The sequence below is a fragment of the Papio anubis genome, chromosome 17, assembly GCF_008728515.1.
Source record: "Papio anubis isolate 15944 chromosome 17, Panubis1.0, whole genome shotgun sequence".
Taxonomy (NCBI): domain Eukaryota; kingdom Metazoa; phylum Chordata; class Mammalia; order Primates; family Cercopithecidae; genus Papio; species Papio anubis.
The window spans coordinates 60,851,883-60,876,451 of NC_044992.1; the positions used below are offsets into that span (position 1 = coordinate 60,851,883).

Here is a 24,569-nt window from a genome sequence, read left to right on the forward strand (position 1 = left end):
ACTCCAGCCTGGGAGACAGCGAGACTCTGTCTCAGAAAAAAAAAAAAGAAGTCTGGGGCCCTTGGCCCAAGGTCTCATACGAATATTCTCACGGGTTGATGGAAGCATTTTATTTTTAAAAACTAGGAGAATGTAAGAAACAACTAAAATCAAAGCCAAGGTCTTTCACACAACTGCCTTCAAGTGTTCAATTAGATAGCAATAATAATAGTATTAACACAACAAAAACTCACCTAAATAAGAGTATACACATATATTGTGTTTATTTTAAGGTGTTTATAGGGTTACCAGTTAGATAGGGTCATAATATATAGAGATATGGGAAATTAAGACCTATGAAGTTTTAATTCTTTGCATCATTAAAAAAAAAATAGAAAAACAGAAATATGTTTCAAACTTGTATATAACATATATATATATGTGTATATTATGTTCAACTTGATCATTTAGGTTCTTACTGAAATTATTTATTTATGTATTTATTTTTATTATACTTTAAGTTCTGGGGTACATGTGCAGAATGTGCAGGTTTGTTGCACAGGCATACATGTGCCATGGTGGTTTGCTGCACCCATCAACCCATCATCTACATTATGTATTCCTCCTATCCCTCCCCTAGTCCCCTACTCCTCAACAGGCTCCAATGTGTGATGTTCCCCTCCCCGTGTCCATGTGTTCTCATTGTTCAACTCCCACTTACGAGTGAGAACATGCAGTGTTTGGTTTTCTGTTCCTCTGCTTGTTTGCTGAAGATGATGGTTTCCAGCTTCATCCATGTCCCTGCAAAGGACATGAAGTCATCCCTTTCTATGGCTGCATAGTATTCCACGGTGTATATGTGCCACATTTTCTTTATCCAGTCTATCACTGATGGGTATTTGGGGTTGGTTCCCAGTCTTTGCTATTGTAAACAGTGCTGCAATAAACATACGGGTGCATGTATATTTATAGTAGAAGGATACAGATTTCAAATTTCCTTTAAAGGCACAACAGACAAAACATGGACTCACAATCTAAACTCTGAAAAATGACAGAAAAGGAAAACCAGTGAACTAAGAACAAGTATTTAAAAAGTGAATTATAAAAAGCAAATACTGTGCTGCTGGGTAATCAATTGACTCCCCTTACCCGGAAGTCAATAGGATGTCTTAATTTATATTTTAATAAAAAAATAAGAAAATATTTAATATTTTGAAGTTCAGAGAAAGAAAATTAAGCATTCTCCATGAAATCCTCAGAAATGTAGACAATTCTATAATGAATGCATTTTTGAACTTAACACAGTAGGAAACATGGGATTTGGTTGCTGGCACAAAGGCTGCGTGGTATGGCTTAGCCTTATGCCCAACCATCGCCCTCACTGACATCCCCTGTTGTCTCGCTGTAGGAAATACTATTGAGGATAATTATTGCATGAGTTTCAAAGGCATTTTGTACTACCTCTGAGATAAGGTATATTAAGGCTATAAAATATTATCTCTTAAAGAGTCACAGGATTAAAGAAAGACATAGGGTATTTGGAACTTTAAGGCTCTTCCTGAGGGAGGAGCTTCCACTTCACCGAGGGATTAAAGTCATCTTCAAGATCACCCAGCTCCTGCTCCTTGGCGAGCTCCAGGAAAACCTAAAAGGAAGGAAAGCAGTAAAGAGAGGAGAACAATGCCATACTGCCTCCTGCAGCTCCAAGCGAATGCATTATACATGTATATTCTATGGATGATATAGAATCACTAAAAATGACCCACCTGCTCCAGGGTAGACTGTGAAAGGCTGTACTCCTCCAGGTCGAAGCTCTGTTTAACTGCATAAGAATGAACATACATTAGGAATTCTATTTTTTTTTTTTTCAGTGAGTTTTACCAAGTTATGAACCAAAATACATGCAAGTAGATCTTAAACATAAAAGATAAGGTAATAAGTATTCTTAGACTAAATATGGGAAAGCAAATGCATGATATAGTCATATAACAGGAGGGAAACTCCACCCCATTCGTCTAGAGTATTGGTAGAGGCACTGCAAAACTAGAAAGCAGTATCAGAGGTTCCAGAGCATCTGTGCAGAACAAGCTAAGAGATGGTACCCTATGTGCTAGACGATGACCACATACCCCTCTATACCAGCCCTCATTCTTTTTTTTTTTTTTTTGAGACGGAGTCTCACTGTGTCTCCCAGGCTGGAGTGCAGTGGCGCGATCTCGGCTCACTGCAAGCTCCGCCCCCCGGGTTCACGCCATTCTCCCGCCTCAGCCTCCCAAGTAGCTGGGACTACAGGCGCCCGCTACCGCGCCCGGCTAGTTTTTTGTATTTTTAGTAGAGACGGGGTTTCACCATGTTAGCCAGGATAGTCTCGATCTCCTGACCTTGTGATCCACCCGTCTCGGCCTCCCAAAGTGCTGGGATTACAGGCTTGAGCCACCACGCCCGGCCCCAGCCCTCATTCTTGTCTACTCCAAAGGCTGATGTAACAGATGTCTTCTGGTGGATGTCACCAATGGCAAGCCCATCAGGAAGGACAGGGGATACAGGAGGTCAAGGCATTTATTCTTTCACTTCCTCCCTGACACCAAGTGTGTGCCTTGTTTCTCTCAAGGTAGTAGGTTCTACATGACTCTACCCTCAAGTTCAGGTCACTGCTTTCTCTCTTAGTCCCTTTGGACATAAGAATGGTAACACTTCTACCATTTCTCGTCTCAGGTAATTGCACTGTTTCATGTACCTTTGCAAAGAGTCTCATTGCGGGAAGTCAGGGACCCCAAACGGAGGGACCAGCTGAAGCCACGAGAGAAGAACATAAATTGTGAAGATTTCATGGACATTTATTAGTTCCCCAAATTAATACTTTTATAATTTCTTACACCTGTCTTTACTGCAATCTCTGAACATAAATTGTGAAGATTTCATGGACACTTATAACTTCTCCATCAATACTCTTGTGATTTCCTATGCCTATCTTTAATCTCTTACTCCCATCATATTCATAAACTGAGGAGGATGCATGTAGCCTCAGGACTCTGTGATGATTGTGTTAACTACACAAATTGTTTGTAGAGCATGTTTGTTTGAGCAATATGACATCTGGGCACCTTGAATAAAGAATAGGATAATAGCGATGTTCAGGGAACAAGAGGGATAACCTTGAACTCTGACTGCCAGTGAGCCGGACAGAACGGAGCCATATTTCTCTTCTTTCAAAAGCAAATAGGAGAAATATCACTGAATTCTTTCTCTCAGCAAGGAACATCCCTGAGAAAGAGAATGTGCCCCTGAGGGTAGGCCTATGAACGGCCCTGTGGGGGTGGCCATCTTTTACGGTTGAAGCCGAAGCGATGAAATAAGCCCTAGTCTCCTGTAGTGCTCCCAGGCTTATTAGGACGAGGAAATTCCTGCCTTAATAAATTTTGGTCAGACAGGTTGTCTGCTCTCAAACCCTGTCTCCTGATAAGATGTTATCAATGACAATGTGTGCCCGAGATTTCATTAGCAATTTTAATTTCACCCCATCCTGTGGTCCTGTGATCTCGCCCTGCCTCCATTTGCTTTGTGATATTTTATTACTTTGTGAAGCATGTGATCTCTGTGACCCACACCCTATTCGTGCACTCCCTCCCCTTTTGAAAATAGCTAATAAAAACTTGCTGGTTTTACAACTTGGGGAGCATCACGGAACCTGCCGAAATGTGATGTCTTCCCTGGACACCCAGTTTTTAAATTTCTCTCCTTTGTATTCTTTCCCTTTATTTCTCAGACCAGCTGATACTTAGGGAAATAGAAAGGAATCCACGTTAAATATCGGGGGTGGGGTTTCCCCCAATAGAGTCTTCTGACAAACACAAGTTCCTTGAATTATCCTATTTTGAGTTTACCATCTGATACCAGTTTGAACTACGACTGAGACCCCAACCATGTACATACATAAGAAGAGGAAGATAATGAATGGAAAAATGAGACTGGAAGGCAAATATTTCTTTTGGACAGTGTCAGACTGCTGTGGCATTTTCTTTCTTCTTTCCTTAGACACAGGACTAGTCCCTATCTTATATCTGGAAACATGTGAAGAAGAAATACAGTGGGTGGCTGACTTCCCTGTACTTGTAGAGTTTAGAGAAGCAAAGATGCTTGTGTGTTTCTCATGGATTTCAAAGGGGGCGGTATCTTGAGAAGATCACCTGGAAAAGTAAAGGGGTTTCAAGGAAGGGACTCAGGGGCTGCCAGGTGGTCACAGGAGCCAAAAGCAGGATGCATCACCCACCCCAGGGAGTTATAGTCACAGGTAATAGATGACAGGGGAAAGAAAGTCACCAAGAAACCCATAAAAGCACCCAGTGAAAGAAAGGGCCAGCAATTCTTCATTTCTACACTGGAGACCCCAATGTGATATCATAGCTCTAATGATCAGATCAAGCTCTGATGCCATATTATCTTTTCTTTTTTCTTCTTACACTACACCCTGGAGAGGTCCAAAACATTCATTTATGATTCATGGAGGAAATAGAGAAAGAAAAGACATAAAACTGATCATTTCACCTTCCTAGCTGTAGGTCTCCAAATTTGAGGCAAGTCTGACCTGGAAAGGGCCTGTGAAGCTAGGGTTTTGCTGGAGTTTACATTACCCAGAAGAGATTGGTGGTAGGAAAGAGTGAATCTATGCAACAAGGCAAAGGGATTGCCATGGAGCAGGCATTTTGCTTGGACGACACTGTGCCTAGCCCATTCAATAAGTGTATCGCACCTGAGAACGTAACGGTGTCCAAGAACATTTGGAGGAAAAAATGCTAGCTTACATCTCCACATTTTGTACTTTGTGTCATCTTCACATATTGGAGCAAGAAATTCTGATAAATAGTTGTTTTTTCCCCTGAATGAGGACTTCACTTTTAGCAAATTAAGTACTGCAGAGGGAATCTGAGGTGGGAGGGAACACTTTTGAAACAGAAACATCTACTCATGCAGGCTGTTTTTTAAAAGCCTCTAGGGAGGCAGCCTTCCTGAAACATCAATCTCTGCTCCTAATCCATTATAAAATACTTCCTGTTGGTCTCACTGTGGAATCCTTCCAACTGGAAAGATGCCAACCACCCATTGGGACATAATGGTCAGTGTGGTCAGTGTAAAAAATGGCCACATAGACCACAGGGTGAGATTGACCAACAGGATGAGAAAGTGAAACGAAAACCTATTTGGGTGATCCTAACCCTGTCTCAAGAAGAATCTCATTAAAAGCTAGGATGACCATCCTGGCCAACATGGTAAGACTCTGGCTCTACCAAAAATACAAAAATTAGTTGGGCGTGCTGGCAGGTGCCTGTAGTCCCAGCTACTTGGGAGGCTGAGGCAGGAGAATTGCTTGAACCCAGGAGGCAGAGGTGCAGTGAGCCAAGATTGTGTCACTGCATTACTCCAGCCTGCCAGCCTGGTGACAGAGCAAGACTCTGTCTCAAAAAAAAAAAAAAAAGCTAGGATGCTTGAGGCCTCTGATGAAGGCGGGTGACAAGCCAGAAAGTATACCTCAAGAAGAGGCATGAGGTTTCATACACTAACTCATCAGATTTCATACACTAACACGACAGGGAAAAACCAAGCCCCTGATACATCGATGCAGTATGCAAAGACCAGACTCCAAGGGTCTAAAATGAGTCACAGATTAACACACCTAAACAGAGACAGGAACCTCCTTATCTGCATCTATTAATAGATGGCTATCAAACAATACATAGGGGCAAAAAACAAATTCATATGTTTCTGTTTGTATGAATTTATGGATAATCTATGCCTGAGTGTCAATGGCAATGGTCTCTTTCTCCCAGAGCCTTGTTCAATTACAGTAGGGTTCCTTAGCCCCAGCACTAATGACATTTTGGTTGATCATTCTTTCCTGTGATGGATGACCAATGCGTTGTAGGGTGTTTAGCATCATCCCCGGCCTCCACCCACTAGAGACCAGTTGCATCCAACCTCTCTGTCCCCACTTGTAAGAACCCCAAATCTTCCCAGATATTGCCAAATCACCCCTTATTGAAACACACTGGATTAGCAGTCTTAGTAATGTATTAATGATGTGATAGCATAATTCTATGTTTATGTATTTTTTAAATACTGATTTTATGTCAGATTTAGGTTTATCCATTTCCCGGAGTTTTATCTCTAAACAGTCACTCTTACCTATCTCTAATTTGAAGAAAGCCTGTGATAAAGGTCGCACATCCTCAACAGGCAACTTATAGACCATCAGGGAGGAGAACCTGTGAAGGGAAGAGAGTGAAGAGTGAGGCTGAACTCAGGTGTCAAGGTTGCAACCCCTGATGGGTACAAGTCTAAAAAGGGCAACAAGGCTAGGCACGGTGACTCATGATTCCTGTAACCACTGCAATTTTGGAGGCCGAGAGGGGAAGATTGCTTGAGCCTATGAGTTTGAGACCAGTCTGGGAAACAGATTGAGATCCCATCTCCACAAAAAAACTTAAAAATTAGCCAGGCATGGTGATGTATGCCTGTATTCCAAGCCACCATGGAGGCTAAGGCAGGAGGACCTCTTGAGCCCATGAGATTGAGGCTGCAGTGAGCAGTGATTGCACCACTGCACTCTAGACTGGGTGACAGAGTGAGATACTGTCTCAAAAAATAAAGATATTTTTATTTTAAAATAAAGAAATCTTTTTTTAAAAGGAGCAACAATATCGTCAACAACTTGTTTAAATATTCACATCTGTATGGTGTTAGAGAGACACTCATAATGTAAGTGCTCTTTGATCAACAAGAAGTCAATCTACTAAGAGGAGGAATGAAAGACAAAGGGAAGGAAATTGACAGCCCCTGTGCCTTATGAGGGGAAGAAGCAGAACTACTGACCCTTCTTCTTAGTGGAAGAGAGTAGCATTTCAGTAAAAAGAACTAGATTCTACTCCTGTCTAGGATTCTACACTCTGAGCCTCAGTTGATTTTACTGATAATAATATATAGAAATGTTAAGAGACACCATTCACTGAACCTTGACTGATGCCTGGCACTCTGGCATGGACTTTATGAAAGTGACCTCCTTTAATAAGGGATGGTTTTACCCTCTGGAAGGAACCCCTGAGATGACCTAAGTGCATGCATGCATCAGGAAGTATCCGGCGCATGTTAGAGCCCCCATGCATGCTGATTCTCTTACAAGAGTCAGCTTTCAGATCGGCACTTTGTTCTCTTATTTCCCTCTTGTGGGAGCCCTTGGAATTGAATTTTCTCTAAGTAAAGTACTTGCAATTACCATAGAGTAAAGAATGAGAAGATAAAGCTCTTACTCTGTCATCATAGTGGAAATATAGAAACAGAAACCAAGGACTGTGATAATAAAACAAAACACCTGTGTCTACCTTTCCTGCCGAGCAGCCTGGGGGAAAAGCCTCAGGATCTCTGCGTGGAGGGGCTCCACTTGTGCCAGGTTCTTCACCTTCATCTCCAGCAGGTAATCTTTGCCAAATTTGCTTTTCAGGTGTTGGATGGAACCAATACATCTGGAGGTAAGAGAAGGATAAAGTCAAACAAGAAAAGAGAAAAATGTATGGCTTGTGATGTTCAGCCTCTGGAGGCCAGAGTAAGGCCACATAGAGTTGGGAGTAACCATGTTAGCTCCTCACAATGGGTAGGCTGGTTCAGGGAAACAAACTTTGTTCATAGCTCACAACCTGGGGGTTGAGCGCCGGCTTTGACAGGCACTCACCTCAGCCTTCCCGACACCATGATGGCCACTCGGTCACACACTGCCTCGGCCTCTGCCATGTAGTGGGTGGTTAGGAGGGCGCCCCTCTCCGTGTTTCTAAAGGTGGCCCGAATCACCTGCCTAAAGTTAAGTCAAGGGAAAACACAAACTCATGGGTATACTCAAGGTATCTGGAATTTTTAAAAAGAAGTTTCCATCAATGCACAGATGAAACATGCAGCGAATTCAGACTAGACAAAGAAGGGGTGTGTGTAGGGATGACAGGCGTGGAAATAACCAAACTATTGGTTAGAGTATATAATTCAGAGCATAGAAAATGATATTGGGTAAGATACTGTTTATAAAAATACTAAGTTCAGGAATATTTATGAGAATGCAGTGGGAGCAACGAAAATTAGGAGAATTTACTAAAAAGCTAGATAATCATGACATACTCTCCATAGGTACAAAATGACAGAATTCAGAAATTTCCCAAAAATAATTAAAAAATATATCGAAGATTTGGAATTTTTTTTCCTCCGTAAGAACTGTATATCAGCTGATGTTGCAGAAAGATTTAAAGCTTAATTATAGATTGATTTGACTGTATAAAAATGTTCCATGTAGGAACAGACACAAAAATTATTCGAGCAAACATTAGGGTGAGATAATATAGCTTTTTCTTCTGAATAAAAGCTGGTTGTGATTTGAAATCAGATAATTTTTTTTTCCTAAAATACTGCTTTTCCTGATACTGTGTGTGTCTTTCCCTTTCTATGTAAACAATGATTTTGCAGGCCAGTTTTCACAGGATCAATACACTCATGCAAAGGTTGCTCATGATAGCACCTTACCACATTTGCTGCTGCCCCTCGGGGTCCATCCCGGTTGATGGCTCATCCAGAAGCACCACTGACGGGTTCCCCAGGATGCTCAGCATGAAGCACAGCTGCAACGGGAGGAACAGCCCCTCTGGTTCCCATCTATGGCACTTGCAGAGCAACACCAAGCCCTGCCCATACCTTTCGCTTTATTCCCTCTGACAAGGTCTTCACAGGAGCCTTCAGCTGGTCCTGCAGCTTGAGCGCATCTGCTAATCTGAAGAAAACAGAGTCAATCCACATGATCCCAACACTGACGAATGTACGTGGGAGAATGAGCAAATCAGGAGAAACATGACGGTGGGGAAGGTGTTTACGAGTGGTCAGAGTGGTCATAAAATTTAAACCATCTAGGTACTTTATGAACCTTTCATAGTCATCAAACTCATATTTTCAATGATGTCTTTCCATATTAAGAATAATCAGGCTGGACTGGGCGCAGTGGCTCACGCCTGTAATCCCAGCACTTTGGGAGGCTGAGGAGGGCGGATCACAAGGTCAAGAGATCGAGACCATCCTGGTCAACATGGTGAAACCCTGTCTCTACCAAAATTACAAAAATTAGCTGGGCATGGTGGCATGCACCTGTAGTCCCAGCTACTCAGGAGGCTGAGGCAGGAGAATCGCTTGAACCTGGGAGGCGGAGGTTGCATTGAGCCGAGATTGCGCCACTGTACTCCAGCCTGATGACAGAGCAAGACTCCGTCTCAAAAAACAAAACAAACAAAAAAAATAAAAACCAAGAATAATCAGTCTGGGCGCGGTGGCTCACACCTGTAATCCCAGCACTTTGGGAGGCCAAGGTGGGCAGATCACCTGAGGGTCAAGAGTTCAGGACCAGCCTGGCCAACATGCTGAAACCCCGTCTACAAAAATACAAAAATTAGCCTGGCATGATGGCGGGTGCCTGTAATCCCAGCTACTTGGGAGGCTAAGGCACAAGAATCGCTTGAACCCAAGAAGCCGAGTTTGCAGTGAGCACTCCAGCCTGGGCGGCAGAACCAGACTCCATCTCAAAGAAAAAAAAAAAAGAAGGAAAAGAAAAGAAAAAGAATAATCAATAAACATTTTTCTCTCCAGGCTGAAAGTGAGAGAAAACAACACTGAACGGAGTTCTAAATGACCAAGTCTGTTCCCACAAGCATGGGGTCATCAATTAGAACCTCCCTGTCTTCATTTTGTGTGTATGTCATTAACACAACATGCCCTCAGCAAAGAAGGGGAGTGCCCCCAGCCCCAGGTACCGTGTGATGGCGATCGTCGCATCCCCTTTCCTGAGCCCTTTCACGGCGGCGTACACCTCCAGGTGCTGCCTCACTGTCAGGTTGGGCCACAGCGCGTTCTCCTGAGGGCAGTACCCCAGGAAGCCCAGGGGGTCCCCTCCGCCGCTCCCTTTCAAAATCACCTACACGAAATAAGTTCACTCTCAGATTCTATCCCAAATGTCACGTATATGTGTGTGCATGTAAGTGTGTACTTCAGTGATGCCCTTCTCTCCACACACACAGGTGCTAAGTGCACAAACACAAATCAGCAATCACTTAGTTCTGGGGAAAAGGTGGTAAAAGCCCACTTTAAAAGGCAGACATTCCATGGTTGTCCATTATAGTGTAGACTTTATTACCAATTCCATGACCATGATTGAACTCAAGGTTGCTGATTTGAGTAGCTTTTACTTGGCTTCATTCATTGATCCAAATATTCACAGGAATAGATACTTGTTGAGAAATCAGTTTCGCCAGTGATGGTTAAAATTATAGGATTTATCTTGCAATAAGGCAGTGGTTCTCAGCCAGGGGAATCCTCTTCCTAGGGGATATTTAACAATGTCTGGAGATACATTTGGTTGCCACAATTCATGCATATATGCATTGGGAAAACAATATTACTGGCATCTAGTAAGTAGAGGCAAAGGGTGCTGCCAAACATCCTAGTATGCACAGAACAGCTCTCCACAACAAAATGACATTATCAAGTCCATAATAATCAAGGTTGAGAAATCCTGAACTAACATATGAACAAAAAACTTTTAGCACTGTGTTTAGCCCATAGGAACCAATATATACATGATAGCATCTATTATTTTTATGAGGCAGACTATGCTTTACAATAATAAGAACGTCTAATGTGTCCTCAGTACTTGCTATGTGCCATTATCTAAGCATATGATATATGTTTAATTACATTATCCTATCCTTACAGAACCCCTGTATGTGTTAGGTGTTCATTTTATCATTGATGTTTTACATACAGAAAATTAACACAAGCATGGATTATGAAACTTGTACAAGGTCACAACAAGGTAAATCTGGGACTTGAAGCTGGGATCTACCTTTCTCCATATTGGTCAGGCTGGTCTCAAACTCCCAACCTCAGGTGATCTGCCCACCTAGGTGTCCCAAAGTGCTAGGATTACAGCTGGGAGCCACCATGCCCAGCCCTCATTTGCATTTTTAAAGACTGTTCTTGCTGCAGTGTGAGGCAAGAGTGGAAATGGAAGGACAGGAAACCTCTGTAGCAGTGAACACCACTGTGCGACTTTCGTTCGTAAACACTCCCTCTGACATTGACCTCGTGTTAAAGGTCAACAGCATTTCCTCTTCGAAGTTGTGGTCCTTTGGCTTCTGCCCATCATTTTCCCCAAACTTGGCCTAGACATATCACCAAATGGTACTCATATATTATTCTAGTTTTTGCTTTGCAATTTAGGTAATTATCCATTTTTTTCATTACATCTGATTTCTCTTGTCTTAATAAATCCTGGATCTTTTACCATTAGCCCAGAATCACTATTATCCTTCAAGAATGTCAATGTATCTGCAATAATACCCTCAACTGCTCTGTCACTACATTACATAATCAGGGCCAAGAAATGTTTCAGTAATTGTAAGAAAGTTTCAGTGGTATACACCTTCTTAAAGACCTATGAAGTTTTACTAGCTAATGGACTCTTACTGTTACACGAGTCACACATAATCTTTAATTATATCATATAGGTAGAGGACAGTCATTAAATATGAAGACTCATGACTCTGCAACCACATAAGCAGGAGTTGTCATTATTCTGACAGTGATTTCTAGTGTCATGCTGGGTGAGGCCATTAAATTCAACAAAGTTCATGGGATACATAAATCAATAAAGCAAAGATATCTGACTTTGAGGAAGATATATTTCCTTTTAATATCTTTATTTCTCACTCAATAAAAGGCGTAGTATATATGATATGTAGCCCTTCTCAGAAACAAACTGTTTTTGGAATTAAAGACATAAATTTTTAATCAATCCTCTTTATTCAATGTATAAATCACACTAAGTGATTAAGGATCAACTACATAGTCTATTATTGCCATCAATGTTCGTTGTAAAATGTTTATCTGAGGTAGCACTAATGACCACATTCTTGTGCGTTTTACTGACCTGTCCTGCAGTTGGTTTTGTGTCTCCAGTTATCATCTTAATAGTTGTACTTTTACCAGCTCCATTGTGTCCTAACAGCCCTATAACTTCGCCTGAAAGAAAGTGGTATGCTCAGAAATATACAAATAATTGCAACAAAAGTAAAAGCAAATACAATTTGAGGGCTCACTGTGTGTCAAGTGCTATGTGAAATGTGTTGTATACATTATTTCACTTATTCTTCTCTCTCTCTCTCTCTCTCTCCCTCCCACACACACACACACACACACACACACACACCCCTGAGCATTATAGCTAGCTTCATTTTACAGGTGAGGAAGCTAAGACTTAAAGAGGATAAATAACTTGCCCCACGTCATACAGACAGTAAGAGGCTGAGCTGTAAGTTGTAACATATTTTGATTCCAAAGCCTGTTGCACTGAACACCCCCCCACCACTTTCACAAAATGTGCTGTTTGGGGGGAATGAAGAAAGCACTCTATGCCTCCGTTGGCTCCCTTCCGTGTAGTATTCGCTGCAATAAAATTATCTAAACACTATACCATCCTTCTTAACAGAAAGACCAACTCTTTTCATTGTTGTTGTTCTGTCTGTTTGTGTTACAGAACAGACATAACTGTCTTCCTATGTAAAGAAAAAACGTCGTTATCTTTTCAACTGAGGCTTTCAAGCAGAAGGAGCAGCCTTAGCCTGCTGTGTTTGTCAATAGATGCCCCAGATTCGGACATTCTTATTCCCTGAATAATCCAGTCTTCGGATTCAAGATTGCTCTACTAACAGAATTACTGTTTCCAACCTTTTTTAACACAAAAAGAGACATTTCTTGTGGCAATTTTCTTCTTCCTTTTAGAAAAGCAATTTTTCTTTTTGCCTGCATATTCCTTCCGTAGACAGCTGGCAATGATGACGGGTGTCTGTAAAGACAAGTAAATAGCAACAGGACTTTATTCTCATCTTGAACTGAGAGAATGCTCCACACTCTTGTCACCAAACATTTCCTTATACAGAATCATGAATCAAACCACTTCTTCCCCTAGAAACTGCCATTTTCAAGTGAACTCTCACAGTCTACATTCCTACAAGGAAAGGACATTTGCACCATATTCTGGGATTTGTTCTTTGGAGAGCAGGAATAGACAGTCACTGAACCAACAGATTTGATAAGACACACACTCCCATAAACAATCATGCACACAAACACATATACACCTCAGACAAGCTCTCTGAATGACTTGCATTAAGCTTTACTTTGGTTATAAAACACAAAATCTTACTTAAGTTTTGTAATGTTTAGCTGTACTTATCAAAACCATGACCCTGAAAAATAAATCGATATAAGTCAAAGTCTCTGTGTATGTGTGCACGTGCGTATGTTTCTTGAGACAGGGTCTTGCTCTGTCACCCAAGCTGGGATGTAATGGTGCAATTATAGCTCACTGTAGCCCTGAACTCTCAGGCTCAAGTGATCTTCCAGCCTCAGCCTTCTGAGTAGCTAGGACTACAGGCACATGCCACCATGCTCTTCTAATTTTTTTTTTTTTATATTTCATTTTGTAGAGATGGGATCTTACTTGTTGCCCAGCCTGGTCTCAAACACCTGGCCCTAAGTGATCTTCCCACGTCAGCCTCCCAAAGTGCATTGTGTGTGTTTTCTTTGCTCTCTTAGATTTGTGGGCCTTCCATACCCACTGAAGTCAAGTAATAAGCTGTATGTGTAAGAGTGAAAGAACCCAAGTGTTTTTCGAAAACTAAACTTAGAAGATTGCTCACTTTATCTGTCAGTAAAAAAAAAAATATTTGATGAAGAACATTTCTGAGTTCTACCTCATCAAAGTCTCTGACAGCCATAGCATTTGCTGTTCTCATTCTTTCCATCTGGATATCTTCATCCTCTCCTTCAGGCTCTTCTGGGTTTGGAAAAACAGCGTTGCTTCTTGGAGAAATTCTGAAATCAAAACAGTGTGATAATGATAAACTTCAGGTTAAAAATCTTGTATCAAAATTAATGAATTTTCCTTGCACTTCCAATTTTTGGTGTAGATTCATTCCTCTCTATTCTTCTACTTGCACCATCTGCCTTTCAAACAGCCTAGTTTCCTTCGATGAGTAGAGTAATTATATCCTACTATCATTTTTGCTTTTTACCGAAACTTAATCCTCCTTGTTGATGGTGACAGTTTTCTTTCAAAGAAGAAAGTAGTATACACCCTCTGCCAAAGGATTTTGAAGAAGAGTTGCATGAGGAAAGGAATCTAGGAACTGTAGTTTTGACAACAGTTATTTTGGAATTCTGAGGTCTTTGTGAGACCCATGTGTCCAAAGATTTGGAATCAAGGATGTGTCCCAGAGAACCCAGGGTATCTAATCACCATACCAATGTTTAATTAGTTACTGAGCACAGTCACTTCTTGGAAATGTGTGACAGAATCACTGTTTCCTTTCTGCTAGAGACTCGTTCTTGCCTTCATCATCCCACCACTGATTCCTGCTCATTCTTTTACCTCTCCCTCACACCACACTCTGACATTCCGGTTGCCCGTTGGTTTCCTAAAACATGGCTGTCATCTTGTCACCCTTCTCTGCTACCACAAAAATTAGACTTAAGCTTGGTTTATATTTTGTATGGAAGGCCAAGTGTTCGAGACAAATTGGTGTCTTCGTTTCCCATTATGTAATTTGCAAAACCTTCCCTATGCTTTTCTGTTTCAAGATCCTCCAATATCCAGCCTCACTTTCGTTTTTCATTATCCCCCAGCACAAGCCTACAAAGGAGCTCCTGGTGCCTTCATCTCATCCTTGTTCTTATTGCACAAACTACTCTTCCTTCCTGGATTGGCTTAACTTTCCCAATGCTTATCTGTATTTACCCATTATTTTAGAGATTCTACCTCTTACGTAGAAGTTTCCTCTACAGTAAAATTATAGTCTGCCTTAATTTTCCAGTGCCTCATGTGTGCTAATGTGGTCTCTCTATCTAGATTGTAAGCTCAGTATATATTCCTATACTATCGGTTATAAGAATTTTATATATTACAGTCTTTAAAAATCATCCTCTGAAGTGCCTTTTACTTAATTCAGCATATTAAAAAGTTCTTAAAAATGAATATCAAAATGAAACATGAAATTCTATTTGATTTTCTCAACCTGAACACAGGATCTTTTCTCATTAATTTCTTCCTGCAGTTCGTTTCCAGACATCGCAGAATGAAAAGAAAAATGAGAAAATGAAGGTAAGGCTAGGGAAAAAGGAAGACAATCAAAATTAGTATCACTATAAATACAATGACTTCAATATTAGAATTAATTTAAGGAGTCTGATTATATAAAAATTTGATTTGATAACATTCATTTTTACAGGGCTGAAAGACAACCTATTTAATATTCTTTGAAACTGTCAAAGTTAGCCTCACTGCTATTCAGAGAGAGCCCTAACAGAAATATAATAGTAGCAAGTGAAACCAGTACTACCCATGACAGATGATTATTGTAAAGACAGGGGTCCAGCGCCGGGCGCATTGGCTCATGCCTGTAATCCCAGCACTTTGGGAGGCCAAGGCAAGTGGATCAGGGAGTTCGAGACCATCTTGACCAACATAGGGAAACCCCATCTCTACTAAAAATACAAAATTAGCCACACATGGTGGTGCATGCCTGTAATGCCAGCTACTCGAGAGGCTGAGGAAGTAGAATTGCTTGAACCCAGGAGGCAGAGGTTGAGGTGAACTGAGATTGTGCCATTGCACTCCAGCCTGGGCAACAAGATCGAAACTCCATCTTAATAATAATAATAATAGGGGTCCAGGTTAAAAGCCATCGTGTGTGTGTGTGTGTGTGTGTGCAGGCACGTGTGTGTGTGTGTTGCTTCAAATGCCTAAAATGTCCAAATCTTCTTAATTTGATGAAATTCAGAGAAACTCAAAACATACAAAGGTTGTGTTTCCTCATGCAAGAATGTTGAAAAAAATGTCTTCTTACTATTAGCAGTGCCAGGAATACAATTTCGGATTCTGAAGCTCCTAAGTAATCCATGGAGTCAGGAGAAATCTGTAAAATGAGCAGTAAGTGTATTCAGGTGAACCATCTTTATTTATTCAAGGAATTTATCCCACTTAAGATAAATTGATGCCTATTCAATGGCCTTACAACCATTCTACCTGATGCTCCCTTGGGTATCATGTAAAAGTTAATTTCAGACTGTGCAGTATGTCTTCTTTGCTTCCAGTGTGTCTCTAGGCTGGGATGCCTTTGTATGTAACACTTTGAGTCAGCAGGATTTGCTCTGTTAGAAGAATCCTGGGCTGGTGCTGGCAGGACTCTTTGAAGCAACAGCAAGACTGTCTTAAGACAAACCCTCTCCTCTAACCTTACCTGTATTTCTCTCTTCATTTGTGGTCTTCCCTCGATGATGCACCCAAGAACCCTGAAATCTTTATGTTGCTCTTGCCCTCTTACAGCCACTTTTGAGAATAATCATGGCAATCTTTTTCAAACTGAAGACAAAGTTCTTCCCCTAGAGTTCCACATGTATACATATAAGTGCATTTTTCCAACATCCTCCACTCTTTTGCAAATAAAAGGCAAACGGACAATTTTCTTTCTTGAGCTATATTTACCAACACATTTCCTGAGCAATTTTAAGCCCTTTGCAGTAAATTTCTAACTATCACAGCCAACCACCATCTAGAGAAGATGACTTTCCCACATTGGATGGCATCATTTCAAATGATTTTGTTTTCTTAAGTGCCCCAGTTGCCCACTTTCAATAATTGCGCTTCATTCAAACTGAACCTCAGGCTCCCAGATCTCTACTCTCTCTGTTAATACATTTTTTTTTTTTTTTTTGAGACAGAGTTTTGCTCTGTTGCCCAGGCTGGTGTGCAGTGGTATGATCTCGGCTCATTGTAGCCTCTGCCTGCCGAGTTCAAGCAATTCTCCTGCCTCAGCCTCCTGAATAGTTGGGATTACAGGCAACCACTACCACACCCAGCTAATTTTTGTATTTCTAGTAGAGATGGGGCTTCACCATGTTGGCCAGGCTGGTCTCGAACTCCCTGCCTCAGGTGATCCACCTGTCTCAGACTCCCAAAGTGCTGGGATTACAGGCTTGAGCCACTGCACCCGGCCTCTGCCAATACATTTTAGTTTTCCAGCATCCTTATGCTAATGTTCTTACTCTGTAATTTGGAGTTGGAGAACTTCTAACACACCAACTCCTTTTCCGCTGTCCATAATCACCCTCACGTCCTTAACTTCATTCTCTAGCTTAGAATCCATGATATCTTCAATTCCTTTTTATATAGAACTACTGCTGACTTATTCTTTTCTTTGTCAAATTTGACTGCCAAGCATCCAACTTTTATTGAACCCAACTCTCTGCCTTTCCTAAACTGCATTTGAGAAGCAGACTATAATAAGAAAAACTCTACTTTGCTGACTTCACTGAAAAGTAGGGCAGAGGGTCTTTGGCACTGTCTGTCCATCCTACTGACCTATGCTCTGAAATAGTTTTTCACATGAAATTCTCAAAATCCTAAGCCCTCTTGGCCACTGTTAGTTAATGACTTCCCTTCTTACTTTCTTGAAAAATGTAGAATCAGTCAGAAGAGAATCATCTCATCTTTCTACCAGCAAAGCCACAAAACTATCTGCCTCCGGTGTCTGTATTATCTGATTATAATTTCATGTTCAGTATATGGAATGTCCCTGCTTTTATGGACAGCATCCCTCCACTTGTGGACTTTATACTATTTTTTCTCAGCTATTCATGGACTTGACTCATAAGATAACCTCTATCTCTTTTTTCCAGTGTAAATTTCTCTAACATCAACATGGTATTTTTTTCTTAGCACAAACAGACAAAAATCTATTCTCCCTATTCATTTATTCTTGATTTTTTCTGCTACCATTTTTACCAAATCTCCTAGAAATACTTACCTTTACCCACAGTCACCACATTCTCCCTTCACATTTTCTACTAAGTTCACTCTTACTGTGCTTTTGTATTGACATTTTCATGAAAATCAACCTTGTTAAGATCACCAATGACGTTCGGGTAGTCAAAGCCAATGGTCTCTTTTCAGTTGTCACCTTTCTAGAGCTCACAGTAGCATTTGATGGTTTAATCATTCCCTCCTTCTTGAAATGTTCTTTATTGCCATCTGGCACATACCCTTACGAGCATCTGAGAGAGCTTCCAGCACACAGAAGCCTGCCATTTTTGTTCTCTATCTCCCTGGCTCCATCTCACATGAATTTGCTGGTTCCTCCCCTTCACAACCTCTAAATTTTGGAGTTCAAGGTCATGCATTTGCTTTCCAATCTCTACATTTTGGAGTTTAAGGTCATGTCATTGGCCTTCTTTTTATTTCTATTTCTACTCACTGCGTAGGTCACATTATTGTCACATGGCTTTCATACCATCTGTAAATGGATCAATCTCAAATATCTAGATCTAACCCCAATCGCCACACACCCTGACACATTGAATTCCCAACTCATGTATCTAACTGGCTACTTGACATTTCTCCAACCTAATGTATCCAAAACTTAACAAAAAAAGGGCATCTCTTCAGCCTCCCAGCAGGGCTCCCAACAGTGAGCGTTCTCATGAGAACTAAACTTCTACTCCCCTGGAATTGCCTTTGACTTTCATAAGCCAAAGCATGGCTTCCTACTGAATCAGACTATGCCCCTTACCCAGGCGTGGCAAGAGAACTGACTTTCCAAAGACAGAGACCTTTAAACTGTGTACAGCTGAGGACTCTACCTATAATTTCTGCAATATTCATGGCTGTCTCAAATGGTCACACATTTCATGACCCCTGGACAGAAGTGGAACTACTTACCCCAGAAAAAATGAAGAGAGAGCCAATCAATGCGAAGGGAGGTATTAAAATGGTGCCAAAAAATAGCCCTAGAAATCCATATTCATTTAGATCAGTAGCAACTATCGAGAAGATGACCATCTAAAACAAAAGCACAGTATAGCATCACTAAAGTGTAACAATCTGAATTTTAGGATGTTTTCTAACAGGGTGGGAATTCATCTTATAAACATTGTTATTTTCAATTTCACTCCCCAAACCAGTATTTATGTCATTTCTTTCCTTTGCCACATGGGATTTTATTACAGTTTTGTAGTGGATTTATGATTAATTTTTTTAAAGACACAATAACGCTTCCCAATCTCAATGGGCATACAAATCGGGTGAGACTCTTGCTAAAATTTAGATTTGATAAAGCAATTACTTATTATATATTACTCTGCATTTTTCTTTTCTTCATTTTGCAATAGTTCATAGACATCCTTTTAGGCTTAGGCATACCAACTATTTGTTTTCTTGGCAATTATTTGTTTGAATGGATGTGCAAAATTCAACAACTTTGCCTTCAGAAAACATGTTTTTAATTTTTCTGCTCCAACGAATGATGGTCTACATAAGTCTTTATGTATGGACACTTTTAGTCTTGAAGGAGAGATTCTGAAAAGTGCAACTGCAAGTTAAAATTTATGTGCATTAAAAGTTTAACAGTTACTAACATTTTGTTTAAAGTTTGTGACATTTATTCTACAAACCATGAATTAGAGTACACATTACACCACACATCACTGACATAGGAGGTCATAGTTATTTATTGTAGGTATCACTGATTTTATTGCTGATATTAAGTAACTAACTTTATAATTTTACCATTTGATATGATATTTACCATTGGTTTGGGTAATTTGTCCTTCTTGTGTTACTATTTTCTTTATACTAGGCCTTTTTAAGGAACTATATGATCTTTACTTGACTCATACAGCTTTCTTCCTTTAGCTGCTAATACTGAACCATTATTGTGTTCTGAAATAAATCATACTTGACTATTTTTAAATGATTCTTTTCTTTCTTTTTTTTTTTTTCTTTTTTGAGACAGAGTCTCGCTCTGTCACCCAGGCTGGAGTGCAATGGTGCAATCTCAGCTCACTGCAACCTCCACCTCTTGGGTTCAGGTGATTCTCCTGCCTCAGCCTCCCAAGCAGCTGGGATTACAGGCACGTGCCATCACGCCCAGCTAATTTTTGTATTTTTAGTAGAGACAGGGTTTCACCAAGTTGGCCAGGCTGGTCTCAAACTCCTGACCTCAGGTGATCCACCCGCCTCGGCCTCCCAAAGTGCTGGAATTACAGGCATGAGCCGTTAAACCCGGCCAAATTATTCTTTTTCAAACTTACTTCTGTGTTTGCTTTCTTTCTATTTAGAGAGTTGTCTTTAATTTTTCCAGGTGAATTTATCAACGGGTTTTTAAAGCTTTTTAAAGTTTTATTATTAAAGTTATGCTTGCTTTACAAAAGGAACTCTTCAACTTTATGAATTTTTTCTATTTAAATGTTTAAGTATTCTATAACCATGATTCCCAAAGTTATTTGAACTTCCTAAATGTTTGAGTGAATTAAGCAGTCCTTATCAGTGCTTTTGCAATTTTGCTTTTCTTGAATTCTTTATTTCTTGGTTGGATTAATTTTAACCCTAAGTGGTTCATCTTTCATGTGGCTGTAATTTGGTCCTGGGTATTTTTCTTTTCTTTTTTTTTGTTAGAATGATTTATTATTTATTTATTCATTTTTTTTTGGAGCAGTTTTAGCTTCACAGCAAAATTAAGTGGAAGGTTAAGAGATTTCTCATACACCCCCTGGCCTCACACAGGCACAGCATTCTCCAACAAAGCAGTACATTTGTTAGAACTGATGAGCCTTATTGACACATCTTTAACACCCAGAGTCCATAGTTTACATTAGAGCTTACTCTTGTTGTTGCACATTCTATAGGTTTGGACAAATATTTAATTATATGTATTCACCATTATAGTATCATACAGGCCTAAAAGTCCTCAGTGATCCACCTGTTTATCCCTCACTCCCTATGACCCCTGGCAGTCATTGATCTTTTTACTGTCTCCATAGTTTTGCCTTTTCCAGAATGTCATTTAGTTGTAATCATACAGATTATTAAAAGTGTATAGACTTTTCAGATTGGCTTCTTTCACTTAGTAATACACATTTAAGTTTCCTCCATGTCTTTTCATGACTTAAGAGCACATTTCTGTTTACCCAAAATAATATTCCATTGTCTGGATGTAACACAGTTTGTCTATTCACCATCTTGGACATCTTGGTTGCTTCCAAGTTTTGACAATTATAATTAAAGTTGCTATAAACATCATTGTGCAGGTTTTTGTGTGGACTGACTAATTTTTTTCAGTAGGGCTTTTAAAATGTTTACTTCCTGATTTTATATTTGGTTATGTCTCACCTTTCCTAGAACTGCAACTTGGTAGACATAATTTTGGAAGAGAGAAATTCCATTTCCTTTCCCTCAGATGTTTGAAAACTGACACACAGAATTGCAGGAGATAAATCTGGGGCAGCTGGAAGTTTTCTCTTTTATGATTGGTTTACATTTACTTCTTGGGTGCCTTTATTTGGAAGTTTCATATCGTAATGAATATTGATCATTCCATAACAATTCTTTCTAAATTTAAGAATTTCTTCTATCATATTTTTATACATATATAAGTATAATAGAATTATATTATTTTAAAAGAATTATACATATGTGTAACAATGGATTTGCTACATAAAAATATTAATTATTCTGTTGTTGGATTGGCTTTGTATTTACATCTTTTTTTTTTTTTTTTTTTTTAAATTTATTTATTATTATACTTTGTTGTAAGCATGTGCATAACATGTGCTGAAAGCTACATATGTATACTTGTGCCATGTTAGTCTGCTGCACCCATCAACTCGTCATTTACATCAGGTATAACTCCCAATGCAATCCCTCCCTCCATGATAGGCCCCGTGTGTGATATCTCCCCTTCCTGAGTCCAAGTGATCTCGCTGTTCAGTTCCCACCCAAGTGAGTGAGAACATGCGGTGTTTGGTTTTCTGTTCTTAGATAGTTTACAAGAATGATGGTTTCCAGTTGCATCCATGTCCCTACAAAGGACGCAAACTCATCCTTTTTTATGGCTGCATAGTATTCCATGGTGGTGTATATGTGCCACATTTTCTTAATCCAATCTGTCGATGGACATTTGGGTTGATTCCAAGTCTTTGCTATTAGAATAGTGCTGTAATAAAACACACGCGGTGCATGTGTCTTTATAGGCATAATTTATAATCCTTGGGTATATCCCCAGTAATGGATGATAAATATATGGTACATCTAGTTCTAGATCCTTGAGGAATCGCCATTGCTTTCCATAATGGTTGAACTAGTCAAATCCCACCAACAGTGTAAAAGTGTTCGGCTCTCCCACATCCTCCAGCACCTGTTGTTTCCTTTTGGACTTTTTAATGATCGGCCATTCTAACTGGTGTGAGATGGTATCTCATTGTGGTTTTGATTTGCATTTCTCTGATGGCCAGTGATGATGAGCACTTTTTTCATATGTCTGTTGGCTATATGAATGTCCTTCTTTTGAGAAATGTCTGTTCATATCCTTTGCCCACTTTTGATGGGGTTGTTTGTTTTTTTCCTTTGTAAATTTGTTGGAGTTCCTTGTAGGTTCTGGATATTAGCCCTTGTCAGATGAGTAGATTGCAAAATTTTCTCCCCATTCTGTGGTAGGCTGCCTGGTTCACTCTTGATGGTAGTTTCTTTGCTGTGCAGAAGCTCTTTAGTTTAATTAGATCCCATTTGTCAATTTTAGCTTTTGCTGCCCTTGCTTTTGGTACTACCCACGGTTTTGGCGGCGATCAACATCACCGCCCGTTTTACCGTGGCGTGAGCGTAATCCAGCTGATGGCCATTGTCGGCTAACAGCACTGGCTGGCTTTGCCGGGAGCACTGCCTCGTCTCCACTGGCTGCTCAGTTTACCGCAGCATGCCCGCTTCTGACTGGCTTTTTTGTGAAGAAACCTCACTGGTAGCTTGATGGGGATGGCATTGAATCTATAAATTACCTTGGGCAGCATGGCCATTTTCACTTTATATTGATTCTTCCTATCCATGAGCATGGTATGTTCTTTCCATTTGTTTGTGTCCTCTTTATTTCACTGGAGCAGTGGTTTGTAGTTCTCCTTGAAGAGGTCCTTTACATCCCTTTGTAAGTTGGATTCTAGGTATTTGATTCTCTTTGAAGCAATTTCGTGAAATGCAGTTCATTCATGATTTGGCTCTGTGTTTGTCTTGTTGTATAAGAATGCTTGTGATTTTGCAACATTAATTTTGTATCCTGAGACTTTGCTGAAGTTGCTTATCAGCTTAAGGAGATTTGGCCGAGACAATGGTTTTCAATATACAATCATGTCATCTGGGTAAACAGGGACAATTTGATCTCTTTCTTTTCCTAACTGAATACCCCTGATTTCTCTTTGCCTAATTGCCCTAGCCAGGAACTTCCAACACCATGTTGAATAGGAGTGGTGAGAGAGGGCATCCCTGTCTTGTGCCAGTTTTCAAAGGGAATTTTTCCAGCTTTTTGCCCATTCAGTATGATATTGGCTGTGGGTTTGTCAGCAAATTTCAGCTCTTATTATTTTGAGGTAATGCTCCATCAATACCGGAATTTATTGAGCATTTTAGCATGAAGGGCTGTTGAATTTTGTCAAAAGCCTTTCTTGCATCTATTGAGATAATCATGTGGTTCTTGTCTTTGGTTCTGTTTATATGTTGGATTATGTTTATTGATTTAAGTAATGTTGAACCAGCCTTGCATCCCAGGGATGAAGCCCACTTGATCATGGTGGATAAGCTTTTGATGTGTTGTTGAACTGGGTTTGCCAGTATTTCATTGAGGATTTTGCACTCCATGTTCATCAGGGATATTGGTCTAAAATTTCTTTTGTTGTGTCTCTGCCAGGCTTTTGGTATCAGGATGATGTTGGCCTCATAGAATGAGTTAGGAGGATTCTCTTTTCTATTGATTGAATAGTTTCAGAAGGAAATGGTACCAACTCCTCCTATACCTCTGGTAGAATTCAGCTGTGAATCCATCTGGTCCTGGACTTTTTGGTTGGTAGGCTATTAATTATTTCAATTTCAGAGCCTACTATTGGTCTATTCAGATTCAACTTCTTCCTGGTTTTAGTCTTGAAGAGGTAAGTGTCCGTGGAAATTATCCATTTCTTCTAGGGTTTTCTCCAGTTTATTTGGCGTGAGGTGTTTATAGTATTCTCTGATGGTAGTTTTATTTCTGTGGGGTCGGTGGTGATATCCCTTTATCATTTTTAATTATGCCGATTTGATTCTTCTCTCTCTCTTTTTCTTCTCTTATTAGTCTTGCTAGTGGTCTGTCATTTTGTTGATCTTTTCAAAACCAACCCTGATTCATTGATTTTGAGTGGTTTTGTGTCTCTATCTCCTTCAGTTCTCCTTGCTCTTGATCTTAGTTATTTCTTGCCTTCTTGCTAGCTTTAGTCAGGTTTGCCTTTTGCTTCTCTAGTTCTTTAATTACATGTTAGGAGGTCAATTTTGATCTTTTCCTGCTTCTCTCTTGTGGGCATTTAGTGCTATAAATTTCCCTCTACACACTGCTTTAAATGTGTCCCAGAGATTCTGTATGTTGTATCTTTTGTTCTCATTGGTTTCTTAAAGAACATCT

The 24,569-nt window shown here is 40.1% G+C and overlaps 1 protein-coding gene across 3 annotated transcripts in view; it reads right to left on the reverse strand.

Annotated features, from left to right (window-relative positions):
* Positions 1 to 238: 238 nt before the first annotated feature.
* Positions 239 to 24,569, reverse strand: part of ABCA9 (ATP binding cassette subfamily A member 9) — an 84,405-nt gene continuing 60,074 nt past the window's right edge. For 2 of the 3 annotated variants that reach the window (XM_003913345.5, XM_009191092.2), the window contains 14 exons: positions 18,824 to 18,943; positions 15,954 to 16,022; positions 15,123 to 15,214; positions 13,803 to 13,923; positions 12,775 to 12,892; positions 11,978 to 12,069; positions 9,804 to 9,964; positions 8,701 to 8,776; positions 8,533 to 8,627; positions 7,700 to 7,819; positions 7,353 to 7,493; positions 6,160 to 6,239; positions 1,746 to 1,801; positions 239 to 1,624 (listed from right to left, as the gene is read on the reverse strand). In XM_003913345.5, the coding sequence (XP_003913394.2) occupies positions 1,526 to 1,624; positions 1,746 to 1,801; positions 6,160 to 6,239; positions 7,353 to 7,493; positions 7,700 to 7,819; positions 8,533 to 8,627; positions 8,701 to 8,776; positions 9,804 to 9,964; positions 11,978 to 12,069; positions 12,775 to 12,892; positions 13,803 to 13,923; positions 15,123 to 15,214; positions 15,954 to 16,022; positions 18,824 to 18,943 (1,440 nt within the window). In that variant the 3' untranslated portion in view covers positions 239 to 1,525. The remainder of the gene's footprint in view (positions 1,625 to 1,745; positions 1,802 to 6,159; positions 6,240 to 7,352; positions 7,494 to 7,699; positions 7,820 to 8,532; positions 8,628 to 8,700; positions 8,777 to 9,803; positions 9,965 to 11,977; positions 12,070 to 12,774; positions 12,893 to 13,802; positions 13,924 to 15,122; positions 15,215 to 15,953; positions 16,023 to 18,823; positions 18,944 to 24,569) is intronic. The other variant, XM_009191090.4, reaches the window with a different exon arrangement.